Genomic DNA, 20,952 nt, shown 5'->3' on the forward strand with positions numbered 1-20,952 from the left:
AAACTGCTCCTGCCAGGGGCGAAACTAGGCTTTATTTCACCCAGGTCAAAGACCCAGTTTGGCACCCCTGCCCCCCACATTTGTGTACACACATACACACACAGGGTGCAAACCTCAATGGCGCCCCTCTGGAGGCTTCACCCAGGCAAAAAAAGCTGTAGCTCTGACTCTGACTGTTAGGCACAAAATGTTGGAGCCTCTTTGCACAGGGCCAGTGTTTCCTGGCCTGCCGGAACAAGGGTGATGGGACAAATTCCTGAATTGCAGGGGATTGGACTAGTCAACCCTTGGGGTTACTTCTGACTCTGAAATTCTATGATAAATTAGATTACATAAGAAACTCAAGGCCGACTAGAGAATGAATGCCCCACCTCTTAGAATATAATCACTTTGAAAGTGTAAGTCAAAGTAATTTATCTCTGGGCAGCCAAGTGATTGCTTCTTTTACATGTGACAATATTTCTAGAACAGAGACTCTAAAATGTAGGGCAGGCCCCCATTTGGGTGGCATGAAAAAGCTGAAAGGGAGGGGCACATCTCATGGAATAACAGCCCAGGCAAGATACATGGGCGCATCAAGAAAAGGATTATAATTTATTCCCACTGGATTTGTGGAAGTGACTGCTCTCTCATTTTCCCCCATCTTTGGGATGAACTGCTACTTGGTTCTATTATGTTTTCCATGTGTGTTGGTTCAGGATGTCTTGTTCTATTCTAATTTCCCATGCCCAAGTTAAATGAATACTCCAGTTTACAGAATTTTTCAGAGAGCTGTAGGTTGCATACACATGGCTGTATTCAATACTTTTTGCACACATTGCAGAGTGGACCCAGTGGCTGGGGGTGCTAGAAGGAAGATTGAGTCTAGAAGGGTGAAAAAGCTCAAATGCTACGCTGACAAAATTGGTAAAGCAGGGAATCCACTTTGCTCTTGGCAGGACAATCTATGCCCAGAAAAACCAAATTCATGAGGATATAACCTCCCAAAACTGTAGGTATGAGAGGAGGAAAAAGAAATAGAAGAACACACCAAATAATATCTATATATATGAATGCTTACATATTCTCTAAAACAGGAAGATACCTTAAATCTTCCCACGGTTCCATCATGTTCTGAATAGCCTGCATTGACTCTGACAGCATATAAATTAAACCAGGCAAAAAATAAGAGGATTTTGTCCCACCCAACCGCAGAAGTTCCCATCTAGTTCTCATTTTTTATTTGTCTAGTTTGAAATATCCCTATGGAGAATGATTTGCTCCTGGAAACAAAATCATTTTCCTGTGATTTAGGATGTTTGTCACTGAACAAGATTATTCAGACTGATTAAATTTCAAACAAGCCAAACATATGGTAAGTACTACAGGAGCAAGAGGAAAAAGTGCTCTGTGAGCTGATGCAGCGCATTTGTTCCATGCTGCCTAGCAATGCTGCCCAGGTCTGCTCCTTAAAGAGGTTTGTGACTGGGCATACAGCAAACACTCTGATGTGATAATGAGCTGCCAGCCACAAAATCAAGGTACGGTGGAGAAAGTATGGGAGTGCAGAGAGATGGGGGGGGGGGGGGGAGAGACCAGAACCTCATCATGTCAGCTTCAGTTTTCTGAAATTACTCACTTCCCCTGTGTAGCCTAGGTGTGGTTGCGTAAGACAGATGTTATACTAGAAGCAGGAAAACCTGGGTTCAAATCCTCATTCAGTCCTGTAGCTCACTGGGCAACCTTGGTCTAGTCATTGTCTCTCAGCATGACTTCTTATCTCACAAGTTTGTTGAGAACTATGTATGCCATTGTTGCAAGCCTTTTCCCACCTGGTCTGGGAGGACGGAGATCTGACTGACTCCAGCTACAAAAGCTGGAACAGACTCTTGGGCTGGGGGTGTGTTATTGGGGAAGGTGTTGTTGCTGCCATTGTTTTTGTATATTTATTTTAGATTTTGTTATGATTTATGCGGAAATTGTTCAGTTTGTTTGCATATTTTTATTTACTGTTTATTTGTGCATATGCATTGATATATATATATCCATGTTGTGAGCCTCCCTTAGTATGGTTTGAACTGTGGATAGGCAGCATTCAAATATGCATGGCCAATGGCCAATGATGTTCAAGTCTAGCAACCTATTACCACTCCTGATGTGAATGTCTCTGGAGGAAGGGTAATAAAAAATAGTCATTTCTATAATATATTTCTCCCAAACTGTAGTGGGCAGTGCCACTCACATGACCTCTAGTTGGTTGTATCACTGCTGCCTTCTGGGAGGTACAGGGACAGGAGTGAGGGGCAAGTGAGGTCAGCATGATGGAAACCAGTGCTTCTGCCAGTGTGTTTGTATTATATCAGCCTCCACACTCCTTCCATCCCTGCATCACTCAGTAAACAGCAGCAGTGAGGCAAGGGTCAGGTGAGCAGCAGTGCCCCTCCATGCTGTCCACCATGTCTCTCAAACCAGTACCTCAAGTAGGAAACTCTCCAGATAGAGAGTTACATTCTCTACCAGGATCAGGAGCTTTTGGGGGTTGGCACTGGAGAGAGTGTTTCCACACCTCTATTTGGTCCCAAAACACTGTGGTGAAAAATTGCCCAAATAAGTCTACTATTCATTATGTGCTGCTGTTAACTTCTTTTGCTAAATAAGTCTGCTGCTCAAATTGCCAGGTAAGACAAAGAAATGTCCTAGAAAGAACAAGCTGAATGACAGCAGAGTCCCTATTATTTGCCAGAATCCACTCCTTGATGAAACATATTGCTGACTCACATCGCATCTTTCTCAACAGCAGCCAAGTACTGCATAAACTAAGATAGCATCTCAGCCTCTTCCTTTTGCCCTTTCCGCTCACTGTTGTTCATTCCACTTCATTCATTCTCCTTTAAACAGATAGCCCCTTTAAATGGGCCACTTGGGTAAACGAAATCCAAGCAAATTCTGGGATGTGTGGTTTATATAAAAAAGGTATGGAGACCTCCCCCCTTTGTCTATCAGCCTTCACCAATATAGTGCCCTCCAGCTGTTTAGGATGGCAAATTCCATCAGCTCCAGATGGTACAGCTGTGACAGCCGAGGCCGATGGGAGTTATCTTCCAAGACTTCTGAAAGGCAACAGGAGGGTGAAGGCTGCTGGAATATGTGCTCTTCTTGTGTCCCTAAATGGTCAATTTAGCCTTACTAGATACAGTAATCTTTACTGGATTCATACCCAGTGGGAATTTAAGCACTGTTCTGATCACACATGATTCCACCTGGGACACACCTGTGTACAGCATTCACAAGGCCCCTTTCATTTTATAGACCAGCTTTGATGTTTCACACACAACTATTTTATGTGGATTATTTCTTCCTTCCTTGGAAAATAAGGAAAAGAGGACCACCATTGGCACTACAGTCCACTAAATAGAAAGCTCACACCAAGCTGTGAAAGTAAGAGACCTCATAAGTCAGTTCTTATTCTCTTTATGGTGGTACTCTCCAAACAGATTTTTTTATCACTGGCAGTCGCAAAAGAAAAAAGGATCCGCATTGCTCCCGCTCTCAACTTTCTCAAAGACAACAACAACAACAAGGCTTTCAATAATGGATAAATACCTGGCCAAGTTAAAATTAAGCATTGATCTTGTCATACCAACTTCTAAGTGCTATTGATTTTTTGGCCTGGGGTCTGAGAGTATGACAAAACTGCAACACTGGGAGAAACATAGCAGCAGAATGACTTTGGGTATTGTAACCAAATAGTTCAGACACTGAGGTTAAAACATAGTCCCCTTGGGGTGCGTGGAAGGTTCATTTTAAACATTCTTCAGTATATAGTAGCAGTTAACAAGCCAGTGCAAGATATGGAGTGAAGGGCTATAGATTTAGTACTAAGCCAAATATCAGTAGCATCCCTGAAGTTCTAAACAAAGAGGGAACAATCCATATCATATTAGGCTGACCCAAGGGTCGCTTCATGTATTAATGCTTACCAACATTATTGTTTGCCTTGCTGCAACTGGAAGTGTTTGCTGTCTATTCAATTGTCTATTACACATTTTTGGGATACAAGTGAATGGCTCATTCCAGCCCACTCCATATGTGAAGGGGCCTTCAGAGAAGATAACAGAGATCTGTATTCTCCACCTCACCACAATCCCTTGGTCCTCAAGCACCAGGCCATTACAAGATATGAATGGTCATGTGTGCTTCCCATTTCCTGTCCTGCCCTTTCCCTCTGCTCCATCAAAGAATGCAGGCCTGCATTCTTTGACTCAGCACAGGGAAGAATGGACAGCAATATGAGATGTGAGCACTCTGCACCTCCACATAATGGGCTGAAATGCACCATGTGCACAATTTGCTGGGAAAGGAAGGGAGAACAGGGCTCTACTTTACCCTAGGAGAATCCCTTCCAGCTGTTGTGCATGTATGCATGGGTTAAGAAATAAGTCTAGTGACCCTAACCTCTGCTTAAAAAAATTGGGTTAAAGTTTTTATTGTGTGTCTCAATTTTCTCTCTCCCTAAACTGCACCTTGAATCTAGGGGTAAAGAAAAAGAAACATAGGAAGTAGGGAGGGGGGGAAAGAGACTAGAAAGAAAACAAGGGAAAGAAGGTATGATAATCTCTTACCACATATTTTCCTTACAAGTGAAACTATAAACAAAGCTTTTACCACACCTTTAAGACAAGTAAGACTGAGTAAGTTGTGCTTACAATTCTGTGTGCGAAGTTTGGTGCAACAAATCCAGACAACATCTGAAGCTCGTTTCAGAAGAGAAAAGACCTAAAACTGCACTTTGCTTATGACAACTCTTTCACACACACACTTGAAGCTCCTTCAGACTCTGTTGATTCAAAGATTTCCCTCTGTTTCCCTCTTCCAGCTCATTTACACCAACAACAATCAAATATGCAAGAAATTTTAGGCCACATATTTTATAATGAAAAGATTATGACCAGTGCTAAATGCAGATGAGATGATGTGATGTTCTTACCAGTTATATTGCAGTAGACTAAAAGTGGTGGAAGTGGACCACTTGCATCAGAATCGATGTGGAAGAAACCAGATGTTTTCCCTTGGTGCCGATAGGCTTCACATGACTTCTCATAAATAGCTGAAAGGAAGAGAAATAGATATTTGCAGTATACACATCAAAATAATAGCTCAGGTAGTTTGGGACAATTTAGTGCTGTGTAGCAACTGCCTATCTCACTGCATGGTGGCTGCAACTATGCAGGGAGCTGGTTATCTGTAGTGGAAGCCTAAGGAGTAAAGCTGACCTGACGGTACTCAGATTCACTGTGAATTAGCTAGCAAGGGTATGGCAGCTACATGCCCATTCAGTATACAAATCTGTCTTCATACACAGAAGTGGCTGTCGCACAGTGAGATTATAAGCAACCACCAAGCATTTCTGTGCCATTTTAAACTACCCACAGATTGTCCTGTTTAAGTGGAAGCAAACTCAACAGTCTTTAATTGGGCTCTGTTTGCTGGAGATCTTCAGTAGGAATGCAGCCCTCACAGAGAAACTGGCTGTGTTGTTTTCTTTCATTAAATCAAGATGCTATCATTCAAGAGCAGTCAATTTTTCTCACATATAATAATCCTGAAGATGGTGCTAGAATTTGAAAAGGGAGAGGGATGAGGAGAAACTGTTAGGAAACAAGTAGGAGTCAACTAAGGCTTCAATCCTATACCAATTTAATTCAATTTGGGTTGCCATATTTCAAAATGTGAAGTCGTTGAGCTTTTTTTGCAAGATCTCCCTCCAAAATTAAATCACCAAAAACTCAACACTTCCAGGAATTTCCCCCTCAAACATTTTTGCCAATCTTCAGAAATTCCACCCGGACGCTATTTCTGATGAGCAAATCCCAGATATGTCTGGGAAATTCTGGACTTACTCCTGAGTAGACATTAATTAGATTACATTGTAAATAATGGTTTAAGGGATAAAGTCCTTGAGTAAAAGCTAAAAGTGATGGACTGTAAACTGCTATATACTGGAATATTGATGTATTTCCTTTTTCTGATCCATGGATTCTGTGCATTGTCTCCTTTCACCAATCCAAAATTCCAACTCTGCCTACATATATTATATACATATGTCCCTTGATTCCACATAACTAAGATGAAATCAGTTGTTACCATACTATATTAATTTGAGTTCATTAGCCATAATAGCATGCTTACTATATTTCCCCCTAGCTAAGTGCTAAAATGCACACTCTGCCACATGTAGCGAATTGATCAAGATGTTTTCCTTCCATAGGAGATGAAAATATTTTGGAAACATCTTGTAAGAATGAAAGCAAACACAGATGCTTGCCCTTTTGTAATAAAAAGAATAAGAGCTTATTGATGCTAATTACAACATATAACATTTGCATTGGGGGTCATTATTGGATGTTTCAATGTCAAATTTCTTCTCTGCAATTTTCCACATTTCACATCCAACAGTCATACTAGAACTTTGTGTAGAAGTTGCATGCTAGCACAGATTATGAGAGGCTAGGGGGACCTCGTAAGATTCCCATTTATTTTGCTCCTGGCTCCAAAAATGCAGTGATTCCCCTAGCTATCAAAATCATGCAGTTAATAGATTAGCTGCTTCATAATATTGTGGTGGTGGCGGCTTTCATTTGTGTAGTAATTTTGACTGGGAAAAATGATAAGATATGTTTACACACTAATCCCCAGGATTTTACTGGTGTAGCATGTCTGACGAAACATAAACCCCTTGAGGTATACTATGCAACTTTTCCTAGCAGCCTTCTTTCTGTGTAACTGAAGTAAACAGGTCTTTTCAAATAGATTATCAAATCTAAATAACACTGCTAAATGGTTAAAGAATGTTACCTGATCTTATGGAACTGGTTCAGCAAAGAGAACAATTTTGCTTGACACAGTAGTTGGGACAAAATCATTTACCGTCAGCATATTAACTGTAAGCATCAGGGTTCGATTTTCTTCATGTATGTTTTTGAATCAAAGGATGACCTTTAGTTAGGGTCATCCTGCTGTGTCCCAAGTCAGTTTTTCCCCTGTGGCTACCACTGATTTCTTCAGAATTAAGCATCCCAGACTTTAAGGTATGAGCCTGCTTATCTAGGGAGTCCTTCCTAGATGTCCCAAATTCCCCAGAAAAGTGCATAGTTGGCAACATGGAGCAGACCTTCCAACATGGAGCAGACCTTCCTATGTTTTGGACCTCCCTTTGAAGGAAAGACCAGCTTACTGCTTCATTCATGTCCTTTCAGAAGTTGGTTCGAGACTACGTCTTTAGGAAACCATTTTCATTTGTAATTCTGGGTTTTAACATCTTTTTTTTTTTTTTGCAGTCGTATTTTTATTTCCTTCTGCATAGGTGCTACATTTTAAATAATGTGTTTAATTGTTAATACATGGCTTTATTGTTGTGGTTAGCAGCCTTGAGTTCTCAAGAGGAAAGGCAAGAAATGCTAAAAACAAATTTGGAAATTAGCACACAGTGGAGAATTGTTTACACTGCTAGATGTGGCGGTTTGGGGATTGGAGGGAGACATAAAACGAGTCATCAATGAGATAGGAAGAGTTGTACGTTCGGAGGAACTTGAGGCTCAAGGAAAATAGCAACATTTAGTTCTGTCTCACCACTTGCTCTAATGAAGCTTCACATGGCAAAAGAAAGAACTAATCTGGTAGTAGCATTTTCATACCTTCCAACATTTCTCTGATGGAAATTATCAACAGCAGCAGCAACAACAATTTTATTATTTATACCCCACCTATCTGTCTGGTTTGCCACAGCCAGTCTAGACGGCTTCCAACATATATAAAAACGTAATAAAACTATACAGGGCTGCCTTCAGATGCCTTCCAAAGGTTGTATAGTTACTTATCTCATTGGCTTGGGGGTTGCATAACTCCATACCCTACAAAATTTCTCGGAGGAAAACAAGGACATCCTAAGGAAATGTGGGACATTCTGGGATTAAATCAGAAACCGGGAAGGCTTCTGTAAATCTGGGACTGTCCCTGGAAAATAGGGACACTTGGAAGGTCTGCATTTTGCATGCATGAATGCTCCTTCCTTCTATTTAAGAATAACAGGGATGGGGGAGATTCACATTTCATGGCACTTGTGGTTAGGACATATGAAGCTGCCAGATCAATTAGTCCTTCTATCTTGGTGTAGCAAGTTTATACCAACTGGCTGCAGCACTCCAGGTCTTCAGACATGTCTCTTTCCTACCTCTACTGAGAGATGCTGAAGTTTGATCATAGGGCCTTTTCCATGCACAGCATGTACTCTGGCAATGATCTATGGCTCTTTCCCACACACAGAGGGGATGTACATCAGAGAGACAGTGGTGGGAAGTGTGTAAAATTGGCAATTCTCATACAGTTCACTTATTGAATCTGTGAATGTTTTCACTAAAGGGCACCTTATGTTGCCACTTAGGGGCCTTGCTAAATATACCTCTTGTATCATGCACTGACAGATACAGGGCAGAAAAATAATTAAAGAGAAATGTATATACTGAGTTGGCTGTGGGTTATGGATGTTTCTAGAACCTGCTCTACATCACTGGCCTATTAATAATTTTGCTTGCTGGAGCGAAATCATATGATTTCTTTGAAATATGAACGAAAGATGTGAAGTCACTCATTAGGAATGCAGGCAGATGGTATAATGAAGCCTTATTGCCAACAAAAGAGTCCTTTGGAGGTTATCACACAAACCAACGGCGGGGAAATCCACATCCTGAAAACCAAAGCAGAGTGTAACGTACACACTGGGCTTAAAATGGCATAACACTCTCCCAGAGAAACATAATTGTTTTCAGAGATAAAAACAGAGATGAAATGAAGGAACTGATTCCCTTTTCATGTTGGTGGTTTTTTTTAATATTCACACTCTCAAAATATAACATTGTGGGCCCATATTTCACTTCCTTCTCTTTGATTTCCTTGATTAGTTTTCTGGCACCAGAAATACAGTATCATGTGGCTATGATAGCCAGAGGCAATGAGAATGTGTGGTTTAGGATGTTTTTTCAGAGCCATTCAGGAATAACATGTGGTCCCTCCCACACATGTCAGTATGTGGGTGGCTGCCATGCTAAAAGCAACACCCAATCAAAGCCTGTTATACAAAACAAGAGATTCAGGGACTTTACCCCTGCGGTAGTAACACAATGTGTGAACAGTACCCAGTTTTCTTTGTGAATGTCTAAACTTCCTCTTAATCTTCTTCTCTCTCTTTTTTCTTTTTTTGTCTGAGCTACAACTTATTTTTTCCAGTGGTGTAGATAGCATCTGGTTGTTAAAATTTGAAATTTGGCTCTTCTTCACTATATTGATTATGATTATTGATCTATTAATCACCTTCTAAACCATCATTTCGTGCTGATTTGCACATATTTATTTTTTTAAGCACACACAAAAAATGCATCAGAAACAAAACTCAAACCCTAACAAGCAGAATCTTGTGGCAAAGACCCCTTTATCCAGCTGGGAAAGCCCGATTGAAGAAAAATGTCTTCAATTGTTTCTGGAAAGTGAAGATAGTGGGCACCTTCATATCTCAATGGAAACACTATTCCACAGAACAGGAGCTTCTGATCTTTTTTAATCTTGCAGGAGAAACCCTTCCACAAAACACAGTGATCTATTGGGTGTTTAAGGGATAAGGCTTAATTAACTTGGTCCGAAGTTGTATGGGGACATATAAGTTAGTACCAATACCTTGGACTTGGAGTCCAGGAGCAGAATGACAGCCAGTGCAAATACTGGAATCAGGATATTATATGCTGGCAGTAATTCTGCCTCCACAAGCAGGCTAGCCACTGAATTTTGCCCCAGATGCGGCCTCCAGAACTAACCTCCATTCCATCAGTGATGGTTAAGCAATGCAACAGGATATATCCAACTAAGTCATATTCAGAGTAAATGCAGTGAAAATAATAAACATGAGTAATATAAAGCTATTTATTTAAACTGATATATTCTATGTATTACTTAATTGGGCATAACCCATTAATAAGATACTGGGTTGCAATCATGTAAGCCAATCAGTGCTAGGGAAGGGATGAAGGAAAAAAATAAGAGAGACATCTGTGACAGCATTGCAATAAGGTGTGGAACAAGAAAGAAATACTCAGCAGAGGTTGACAATTTGTCAACACCATTAGCTCAGTAGTGATGCCTACCCAACAGTGACAGCTCATTTCAAATGTCATTTTCACCATAAACCAGTGACAGTATTCTGAGAGCTGAATGGGATTGGCAAAGTCACAGTTTGTGACATTCTCACATTTCCCCCCTGAGCATGCCTCTCCTCATATGCTCTCAATTTCCCTGAATGACATCGTGACCCACCTTCTAGGTTAGGCTCAAAGCACTGGCCAGGTGTTTGGCTCCTCCCTCTCAGCTTCTCCTTATATTTGGTCCCACATGCTACTTCTTCCTACACAACAAGATTACAAAGCTAGAAATCTTCATCTGCACCTTGCTGCTGCTGTTGCTGAGAAAACTCTAACACTTTGGTCATCCCCTGCTTGACTACTGCAACTGTCTCCTCTATGGCCTTCCACTGACAAACATGCCCAGCCTTCTCACTTCCATCATTTACTTCACTCTTCAGTTTATGTAATACCTTTCATTAAGTCCTTACACGACATTCATGCTAGCTTGTGAATCCAGTGCAGAAATTTCCCATTATTTCAAAGCCCTTCATGCCCATGTCCCCTTATTTCTCTGCCCGGAGTTCCTTACATCCAGTTAGATTCCTTCCCCTGTGGCTGAATGTCACTGGCAATGTTTATCTGCCTACTCTGACAGGCATAATCAGGCATCTTTGTAATAATGGGTGCTGGATGAAATGCCATTTTCAGTAACAACAAATAAAGGAATAAGGAGTGGAAGGAAGGTTTCTCCCTCCCTTCTTGTTGCTCTCATAGCAGAACCGTTAAAAGGCAGGCGGTGAACTTAACAGAAGTGACTGTCATGCTCACCCTCCTAATACAATTGTCATGTTAAATGCCAAAAAGAAATGAAATCTGTGCTATTGAAGAACTGAATTTGACAGGCCCCACTGTTGACAGACTAATAAAGTCCCTGCTGTGGTGTTCTGGGATGACAGATGGCTCATTTTCCTCTTGTTAAAAATACATATTTACTGATATGGTACCAAAAGAAAAGAATACTACATTTTTTCTTGTGTGCAAATATAGCTTTAAAAAAAAATAATCCAGAAATTTAGAGCCTAAAGTTGACTGTACATGAAGGATTGTTTTGATTACATTATTATCTTTCCAGAAGGCCAGTTCTTTTAGTATGATGAAGAAAACACAGGGAAGAGTCTTATGGCACCTAAAAACATTATTGGTGCAAAAGCTTTAATGGGCATTTAGAATGCCATCTTGGGCCCTGGTGGATAAGGGAAAGGGGTCATATCCTAGAGTTCCATTTCCATTTTTTGTCTCTTCCTCATCACAAGAAAGCTGCAGAGAAAGTCAAGTTTGGGGCAAAGAGTTGAATCCCCTTCCCTCTGGTGTAATAAAACCTAATAAAGAAGGAACAATAAGCACTGAAAGAGAAAGAGCTCATATACAAATCTTATTTTTAGGGGACGCGTTTGTGATTGGTGTGTGTGTGATGATTTTTTGACATTTGAAAAACAAATCCACAAATTCAAAACCTGAATTTCAGATTTCAGACTTTGATACAACTTCTGGCCCCTTTTTGCAACCATTTTTTTTCCTAGTCTAATCAAATTTTGTGATAAAAGTTTTCAGTATCGATGTCATAGTCATTTCAGCTTTTAACAGTGCACAGATTCTGCTAGCACATGGTACATATTTGAAACACCCAGCAGCGGCATAGCTAGCCACTTGGGTGCCTGGGTGGAGTGTACGCGCCATGTACAGGGGGTGGGGCATGGGGCTTGTGGAGCAGGATAGGGCAGGGTGTGCCAGAATCCCAGTGCCTGAGCCCCATTCCACTCTGGGGCTCTGCAGGCCTGTGTTGCTTTTTTGAGCAGTGCAGAGCCTGCAAGGAGTCCACACGCTGCCTCCCCCATAGCTGTTGAGCTGTTCAGGGGGAGGTGGCTGGCAGACGCAAGCCCCACGCTGCCCAGTGCCCCCCACCCACACCCAAAGCTAAGGCGCTGACACCCAGGTTATGTTTTAATAATTACCTAGGGTGTCATTGAACAGATTCAGATGAGTTAATGGCTGTGCATGTGTGTGTGTGCCCACATGAGTGTGCGCGCACACACACACATACATATGAGAGAGAAGGGGAGAGGGAGAGAGAAGGGAAACCAAGGTAATTCATTTTTCTTGTCTTCTTTTCAAGGCATAGAATGTGTTTACTTCATTCTGACATTTCCCCTTCCAGTGAGATGGCAGCCATTTGGAGTATTATTCACACAGGTAGAAGCAAGGCTTCATGTTTCAAGCTGGGTTTCAAAAAATCCACATATGCTTTATTGATTGGGAATAAAGGGTGATGGGAAACAAAACTAGCCAAGCACAGCTGGCTCAGCAGCACTTGTCAGTGTGAGAGATTCAAAAATTATTCAAGAGCAAAAGTAATAGAACAATAGAAAAAGAAGAAGAAAAATCAGGAAAAGAGGGGGGAAGCTTACTTTGGGTGAGGGGATTCTTAAAGGCTGAAATCCTATACATATGTTCAATGGGACATACTGAATAGAAATGAATAGGGTTATACAGCATATATCAGGTGGCCCCTTGCAGAGCCAAAAGTACATCTCTGGTGTATCCCTTGTTTGAAACATGAGAAGCAAAAACACAGAGAAATGCACAGTCACAGTGAGAAACCTGGAAAGTAATTAATAGTAGTGATAAACATATTGGATTTAGATGGCATCAAAATTACTTAATGGTCAAGTGTCTCAAATGGGAATTATTTCAAAATCCATTATGGAATTAAGAGTCCCAATTTGTTCTGTTCCAGATGATGGTCGCACAGAAATCTTGAGTGGTAGCAAGAGTCCAGATCTAGGATAGCTCCAACTGGAGCTCAGGTTGGAGAGTCGCATACAAGCACAGCAGACTCAAATGTTGCTTCAGCCACAGATAACTTACTGAAGCATAAATAAAGCAGCAGCTGAGTATGGGTGGCTAGATCCAACGCCACAGAAGGAAGATCTATTAACTATTGGCTCCGATGACACCAGGGGAACTGTGGCTCTGTTATGGCTTCCAAGCTGGAGTCCTTGGAACCTGAAGATTATGCTAACAGAACACAAACTTATCATGTTGTGGAGATGTTTGGAAGATGGCCTCCCTGTACATTTGGGCATCTGTGGGAGTGAAGTCACCTAGAGTTGATGTTGAGGCTAAAACCCTTCCCTACTCCATCTCCTCAGAGTTGATAACTTCACCCCTCAAATATTGCACAAACGAGAGTTGCCAAGGTTACAGTGGGCCATGATGTGGGCTGCAGGGGGAAATGTGGGTGCTTTGCAATAAGCTTGGAAAACAAAGGTTGCCTGGGTGACAGTGGCCAACGCAGAAAGTGAAAGGGGGGAGTTGTTTCTGCAAGTGGTGCTGGGAAGAAGGAGGAAGTGGGCAGAATGCCATGCGGCACTGAAAAAGAAGACATCTTAACCATGAGATAGAGGCAGCATGGCTGATTCTTCTGCTTGTGGGTCTGAGCTGGTGGTTCTTTGGAGGCCAACAAATGACTCTCCTGTGATATGAATTCCCTGAACCCTCTCCATCTAGATGCAGGTTTAAATATGTGTAAATAATCTATATTTCATAAAGACAATGCGGTCTCTGCTGTGCCTAATTTCTGACGGAAACACAGACCCCACATGAGTGGCTGGAACCCCCTGGAATCTTTCTACCACTGTGGCGGTGATTGGGTGTGGCATGTAACCATATCATCCCTTCTTAAATTGGTACATCACAAGTGACTAAAAGGCATATCTAATAGTCTATACATCACAGCCACTAAAACTGTTTGTTCCATTAGGGAATTATGGTCTGCCTACTGTTGGAGGTATCTTCTCACAACAGTCAAGTACCCCATTAAGATGAGACATTATCAAGACATGATAGCAAGAGAGGCACTTGTTGACACTATGTCGCTAAACAATGTAATAGCTACTTAGTAAGCACACATTGTTCTTAAATAAAATAGTTATTGGCTACTCCTTGAGAAATGCTTTAATTTTAACCACTAGGACATTCAAAAATATAAGGAATGTAAGTTATACCGCATGTAGATAACACATACACCTTTCTTTGGGTCAATGTGGTTCCTGTTTCATGGAAATAATCAAGATATCCCAGTCAAATTTATTCCAGTTAGAAATGTCATTTTAGTGAGAGAAAATAAGCCAGGTTTTCATGGCGGCTGGGTGGGGGAAAGTATTCATCTATCAAATGACACTTACCAAAGCAGAACGTTCAGTCTACCTGAATATTGGTACATCTGAGTATTTCATTTCAACGTAGAGCCAAAATGAATGTTGAAATGTTGGCATTTCCTATGGGATGAAATTTCCATTTATGGAGCTGTGTTAATATTCTGCATATGTTATATTGGAAATTGTCTGACATTTCCTTTTCTTTTTCTTTTGGTAGGGAACATCCCTCTGGCAGCAAAGGAAACTTGTTAAGAGACCTTTTTTTGTATGTATAAGATTAGCATGTACTGATTCAAATATCAGGGACTGTAATAATTTTTGTTAAATATCTCATAGCATGATGTTTGGACATGCTGACATCTTTCAGAACATAAGGGAGAAGTTATTTCTGTTACATCACCAAGGGAATATATAATCTATGGATGGCAGGATGAACTCCAGAGTGGAGAGATGAATGTCAGTAGTGACAGTGGAAGAAAGGAAAAACAAGAATTTGTGTTTCAGGAAGCAAGATGGAGATAGGATGGAGAAGGAAAAGCCTAAAAAGAAAAGGGCAAAAAGCTAGGCTCTAGACAAGACTTGCCACTCTGACTTAGGACATGCCATGGGAGGAAGGAAAAGGTGATTCCAGAGCTAGCCAACCCAGTGACAAATCATGGAGGGGAAGGGTTAATTGAAGATCTGTTCAACAGTGGAATGGACTCTCACGGGTTGTTGTGGACTCTCCTTCTTTGGAGATTTTAAAGCAGAGGTTGGATGGTCCTCTGTCATTGATGTTTTAGCTGAGTTTCCTGCATTGCAGGGGGTTATACTAGATTACCCTCAGGGTCCCTTCCAACTCTATGATTCTATGAAGGAATAGAGGATTAATGGGGAAACAAGACTGTTTAAATAAACAGATCTCAGGAGGGCTCTGAGAATAAGAAAAGCTCAGAATTCATCCAAGTGGAGAGCTTACAAGGTGGTTTCTAATAGCAAGAGAACCCTGAGGCTCCGAAGACTCCTGTGATCTATAGTGGGAAAGTGGAAGATTTCACAATGTTGAATATAATGCAGAAGAAAACATTTCTATAATCAGCCAGTGTTAGGGATTGAATTTTCTGAAAATCATGATGTCAGACTTATCTGTACAGTATCCCCCACCCCCTTCTAAATCCCATTTCACTCCTTGATCTTGATGAGACTTGAGCTACTGGCTTTATTGGTTCCATTACAAATACCAACATTTATTTCATATTATATGCATTATTATGCACTTAATAATGGTGAGGATTCCAGTTTGGTCCACGTTTTGGAGAGCACATATTCATTTCACCAGTCTTGGATCAGTGTGCAGATCAGGATGTTGAACTGTAGATCAAGCTGCACACTTGACAAACAGATCTTGAAAAAAACAAATGGCAAGGAAAAAATGCAGAAAAATAGACTTGACTTTAAATTAGGCCATTCCGTATGTGCATTTTACTTTGTCCCTCTCTAGGTGCTTCACCAAACTTTAGCTCCTGAGAAAATGGAACTAGCAACCATTAACAAAATAGGAAAAAACCCAAAAATGCTTCAGACTCCATGAGGACAATAAGAGCCAATGCTCCAGTTTAGGCTTCTGAGAGACTATTCAGAGCATCAGTTACCATATGTCTTTGTAGTGCTACTGATTCTCCTCCCTGCACACAAAGAGGACAGTTTCATAAAATGAAAGCATATTTTGGGGTTGGCAAAAATTGAATTGCCGTGATCTTCATTTCAAAAGTGCTACTCTGAAACATGCCTCTGTTTCTAATAAAACAAAATTGCATTGCTATGTGAAAGTTCAAGTCTGAAACACTGCAACCCAGGTCTCGTTCAAGCGCAGCTCACCACAGATTGCTTTCAAAACCCAGAACAAAAATACTTTCCAGAATCATTACATGGTTCATGCAGCATGTAAAGTGGGAAATGAGCATTTTTAAAAACTCAAACATCCATGCCTAGAAATATGTCAATTTAGTACAAATGTTCTGTTGGGTAAGTACATTTTCATCTATTTCTGTGAAACAAATACCTTCAGCTATTGTTCATGTTGAAATCTGCCAAAAAGAACCCTATCATCCAAGCTCTCGGGGTTCACCTGTACTGAATGCAATAAAGGAACACCACCGCAAAAGAGAAGAAAATGAAAAAGTGCCTCCGTCTAGCAGAGTACAATGGGCAAATGAATTGCAGTTAGAGCCACTGGGGGGGGGGGGGAGGCAACTCAGGGATGGGACATGTGGATACACACCATGCTGATTCCTATCCCACCCTTCCTATGTAGCAATGTGAGGTTAGCTAGATACCAGCTATGTGGCCAAACAGGAACGTTCTCCATATATGCCAGTTAGCTGGGATGTATGTTGTTGCTAATTATTGCATTTGTTAGCCGTGTTTCACACTACTATATACTGCAGGCCATGGAAAGGATAGTCAGATGGGGTACTGTGATTATCAGGTTAATTTGATTTGGTATCTTTCAGCAGGAAATGAAGCAGGTACGAAGGAGATTTGATTCCATCTCAAAGCCATTGCCTGCAGCCCACTAATTTTATGCAACACCTTCTGCCTCTCCCTGTAATCATTCAGACAGTGAGGAGATGAGGCCATGCCTGTAGCCTTCTTTCCCCAGCTGCTCATGTTATGTGGCTTTTGATAGTGGCCTCCATTTTGTCCTCAGAATTCAGCCAAAGATGGGTTTGGCTGAAGTGGATGAACTTAGGAAATGACACTCCTCGCCCTGCTTTGGTTTTATAATATAACCCACCTTGTAATTAATTTCTCTATGCTTGGCCTTCTGACTAGGGAGGTCATGAGGATCCAATAAGTTATTTCCTCCTCAGGAAGCTAGCTTGCAAAAATGGTTATTTTTGTTATGGTTGGAGCACTCTCCAATCAGCACCCCATGGAAACAACCACCCATCCCCAACTTGGACAGCCACTCCAGAGGGACCCCGACTGAAATGGATCTAGAAAATCAGTTTCCTTCCAAAGTGCCGGAGAATCTGGTTTGCGGCCACCTGCTCAAGAACCTTGCCCAAGAAGGGGCAAGTGAGATAATGAGAAAATTGATTTATAAACAAAACGACACTATGCTATAGGACTCCAGAGATAGGATCCCTCAACCAGTTCAGAATTGCAAAACACAACAACAACGAAAAATGACACTTCCAGGATAAGCTAAAAAACTCAAGTGACATAACTTGTTCTCAAAAGGCAAATCCATTCATCCATTCATTCTCCTAGGTCAACCTTCTAGATTGACTACCAGCATCCTTCTAGTTTAACTACCTACGGTATATCTTTGTTTGAATACCTGCTCGAATCTACCAATCACTAGAAGTTTCCCAGATTTTACTCAATCCCTTTTTGTTCTGATGCCTTCTCATTGGTCATTTTTTTCAATTCCCCTTTACACACTTTTGGATTCCGTACCAATCTTTCAAAGATCAGGTTTTAATTTTATTTTGGTTTCTTCTTTGCTTGCTCTCCTCTCCCTGAGCACCCCTTGCAAGACTCTTTCAATATTATCTCTACTCACCCCATCCAGGCAATATCCTAGTGCACACCAGGAACATGCTTAACGTGCCTCTAGACTTCAGGCTTGGTGAAGGATCAAGGTCTGTGATCTTCTTTTAACAAATATTTGAAATTACTGTGGGCATAGACGTCTAAGCTCAGTGCCTGGGCCCCAGCTTTGTATACCTACTTACAAGTAGGTCTCATTGAATTTTGTGATGAATTCTTTTCTAATATAGGACTGGGGTGTGAATTAACTTCCCAATTTTCCATTTCTTGAACCTGTGTAACAGAAACACTTTGCATTTTTGCTAAATGATAAATTCGCCTCTGTGCTTTTACGCTACAGTCATTTGAAATGTGGTCCACTTACAATTATGACATGTTGTTCCTGTGTAGCCAGTTTCACCACAATCACAATGGAATGTTGTCCAGGATTGGGAGCATTCTCCTCCATGTTCACAGTAGTCTGGTAGACACCTGGGTGAGGAGGGTGAGAAAGGACAGTTCAGCAAGAGCAACAACAAAGGTATTAGTTGCTTTTAACCAGATTACATATGCAATGAAATGTGCAACATATTGCCCTTTGCATAACTTTTCCTAACCCACTATGTTTCCTATGACTACAAACATTGGTGCATAGATGGAAACCATTCCTAGGTTTTCTGCTTAGCTTGAAACAAAGGTGTTCAAAAGAATAGCTTGCACTGAACAGAATGAATTCAAAATCAAGTCAAAATTAACACCAAAAAGAGGATAACTTTGTGTTCTTTCTGTGTCTAAAGGTAAAGGTAAAGGTACCCCTGCCCTTACGGGCCAGTCGTGTCCGACTCTAGGGTTGTGCGCCCATCTCACTTAAGAGGCCGGGGGCCAGCGCTGTCCGCAGACACTTCTGGGTCACGTGGCCAGTGTGACGAAGCTGCTCTGGCGAGCCGGCACCAGTGCAGCACACGGAAACACCGTTTACCTTCCCACTGGTAAGCGGTCCCTATTTATCTACTTGCACCTGGGGGTGCTTTCGAACTGCTAGGTTGGCAAGCGCTGGGACTGAGCAACGGGAGTGCACCCCGCCGCGGGGATTTGAACCGCCGACCTGATGATCAACAAGTCCTAGGCGCTGAGGTTTTACCCACAGCGCCACCCGGGTCCCATCTGTGTCTAGGCAACATAAATTGTATGTTTTATTCTGGCCTCCAATAAGGAGTAGTAATGTAAGATGAACAGAGATGCAAAACTTTCATCTTGTTTTCCTGTTTGCATTGACATTTCGGGTGCTAAACTGAGTATCTGGCTATAGTAGGTTCAAGGATATATGAGTAAAGAGAGCTATTAAAAATAAAAATAAAAAGAGAACGGGTTGTGAATAATATACTTTATGCTCTCCCCCTCCAGAGCTCTGATACCAAGTACTAGTGAAACGAAGAAAGCAACATGAACTGCAGTAAAGCACAGGAAGTCAACAGAAGTGGGAACAGTGGGTGGTGGACCCAACCTGAGAGCTCACTTCAAAGCCTTAGTTATGCAGACATAAATGCAGAATCAGCTTTGCTGGTACTCTTGAGGGCTAGGTTCCCCCTCAGAATAGAACTTAAAGCAGATTTCTCCCAGGTACTACACTTTAAATATTTATGAAATTTTATTGGGACAAAGAAAAAGGCTGTTTGGAGTTTTTCAGACTCTGGCTCACTCACTTGGGAGGAAGATCCAGTCTGAACTCCTGGCATCATTCCCATGTTAAAATGATATCACATGACTCCAGGGCCCTGGTGATTAAGATCCTCTCCTGGAACATAGCAGGCTGGAGGGAAAAGGCCAATGACCCTGAAGACATTTGTTTTATCAAGTCATTTGACATCATCTTATCACAAGAAACCTGGGCTCACTATGAAATAAACTTGGAGGAATTCAATTCGTACTCCCTCCTAGCTCATAAATCCAACATCATGGGCTGATATAAAGCTGGACTAACCCTTCTCTGCACTCGGCAGCCTAATCTTGAAATCATTTCCCTCCAGCCACATGACAACATTGCCCAGGCGTTCTTATTGAGATATTCAAACTTGGTTCTAATTATAATCAACGTTTATATCCCCCCTTGTCCTGACAAACAGACACTGATGGGCTATTGGAACCAATTCACATCATTTTTGGAAAATCTGGAGACCAAATTCCCCAATATTGATCTGCTAATTGCAGGTGATTTCAATGCAAGAGTGGATAAAGACAATTTTGAGCTTGCAAGAGAGATGGGTTTCAACAATGAGGATCCCCTGCCCAAGCTTCTCTCTGTCATGTGACATTCCAGAGACACCCATATAAATGAAGCTGGAGTTTGCCTTGCCAAGTTGTGTGTGCATTTCGACAGAGTGATCCTGAATGGTTCATTACCAGGTGACCTGCTAGGAGAGTTCACGTTCATCTCCAGGAGAGGAAATAGAGTGATCGACTACATCTTAGGCTCCTCTGCTCTGACAAACCAGGTTTAAACCTTTCAGGTGGGAGACCGCATTGAGAGCAATCACCTTCCTGTTATTTTAACTATTAACTCCCCCTTCCCCATGCATCCTCTTCAAGAACCCCCTGCCAACAGAACTGATCCAGCTCGAGCCATGAACTTTATGGTGAGCAACCGCACCCCTGGTGATTATTCCTCTTTGACTCTGGCCACCAAATTTAACAATCCTGTGCTCACATCTGCACTGCCTCTGACTCCTGATGCAAGCAAAGATTTCCTGCTTAGAGTCCCTTGGACCACAGACTCACTTCACAAACTGTTCCAAACAGAGTTCATGTTGGAACATAGAGCTTCTATAATTAACTTGGTAATCCCCCAAGAAGCTATTGAATGATTTGAAATCCTAATAACATCTCTGAATGAGTTTTCAAAACAACAATTCAAAGTGTGAAAACAACCCAAGGAGCCCTTTGCTGTGATCTGGTTTGATAAGGAATGCAGCGATCTCAAAGAACACATCCAGAATATCTTCCGACAACACCATAAGGAAAAAGCCACTGGCCTACCCCCAGAATATTTCAAGTCTAAAAACTTACCGCAGCATTTT

The 20,952-nt window shown here is 41.5% G+C and overlaps 1 protein-coding gene across 2 annotated transcripts in view; it reads right to left on the minus strand.

The window, feature by feature from the left end:
• CNTNAP5 (contactin associated protein family member 5) overlaps positions 1 to 20,952 on the minus strand; it is a 294,516-nt gene that overhangs the window by 96,259 nt on the left and 177,305 nt on the right. For both annotated transcript variants that reach the window (XM_028742744.2, XM_028742734.2), the window contains 2 exons: positions 18,264 to 18,370; positions 4,967 to 5,086 (listed from right to left, as the gene is read on the minus strand). In XM_028742744.2, coding sequence (XP_028598577.2) covers positions 4,967 to 5,086; positions 18,264 to 18,370 — 227 coding nt within the window. The remainder of the gene's footprint in view (positions 1 to 4,966; positions 5,087 to 18,263; positions 18,371 to 20,952) is intronic.

This window comes from Podarcis muralis, chromosome 1, assembly GCF_964188315.1.
Source record: "Podarcis muralis chromosome 1, rPodMur119.hap1.1, whole genome shotgun sequence".
Classification (NCBI taxonomy): Eukaryota; Metazoa; Chordata; class Lepidosauria; order Squamata; family Lacertidae; genus Podarcis; species Podarcis muralis.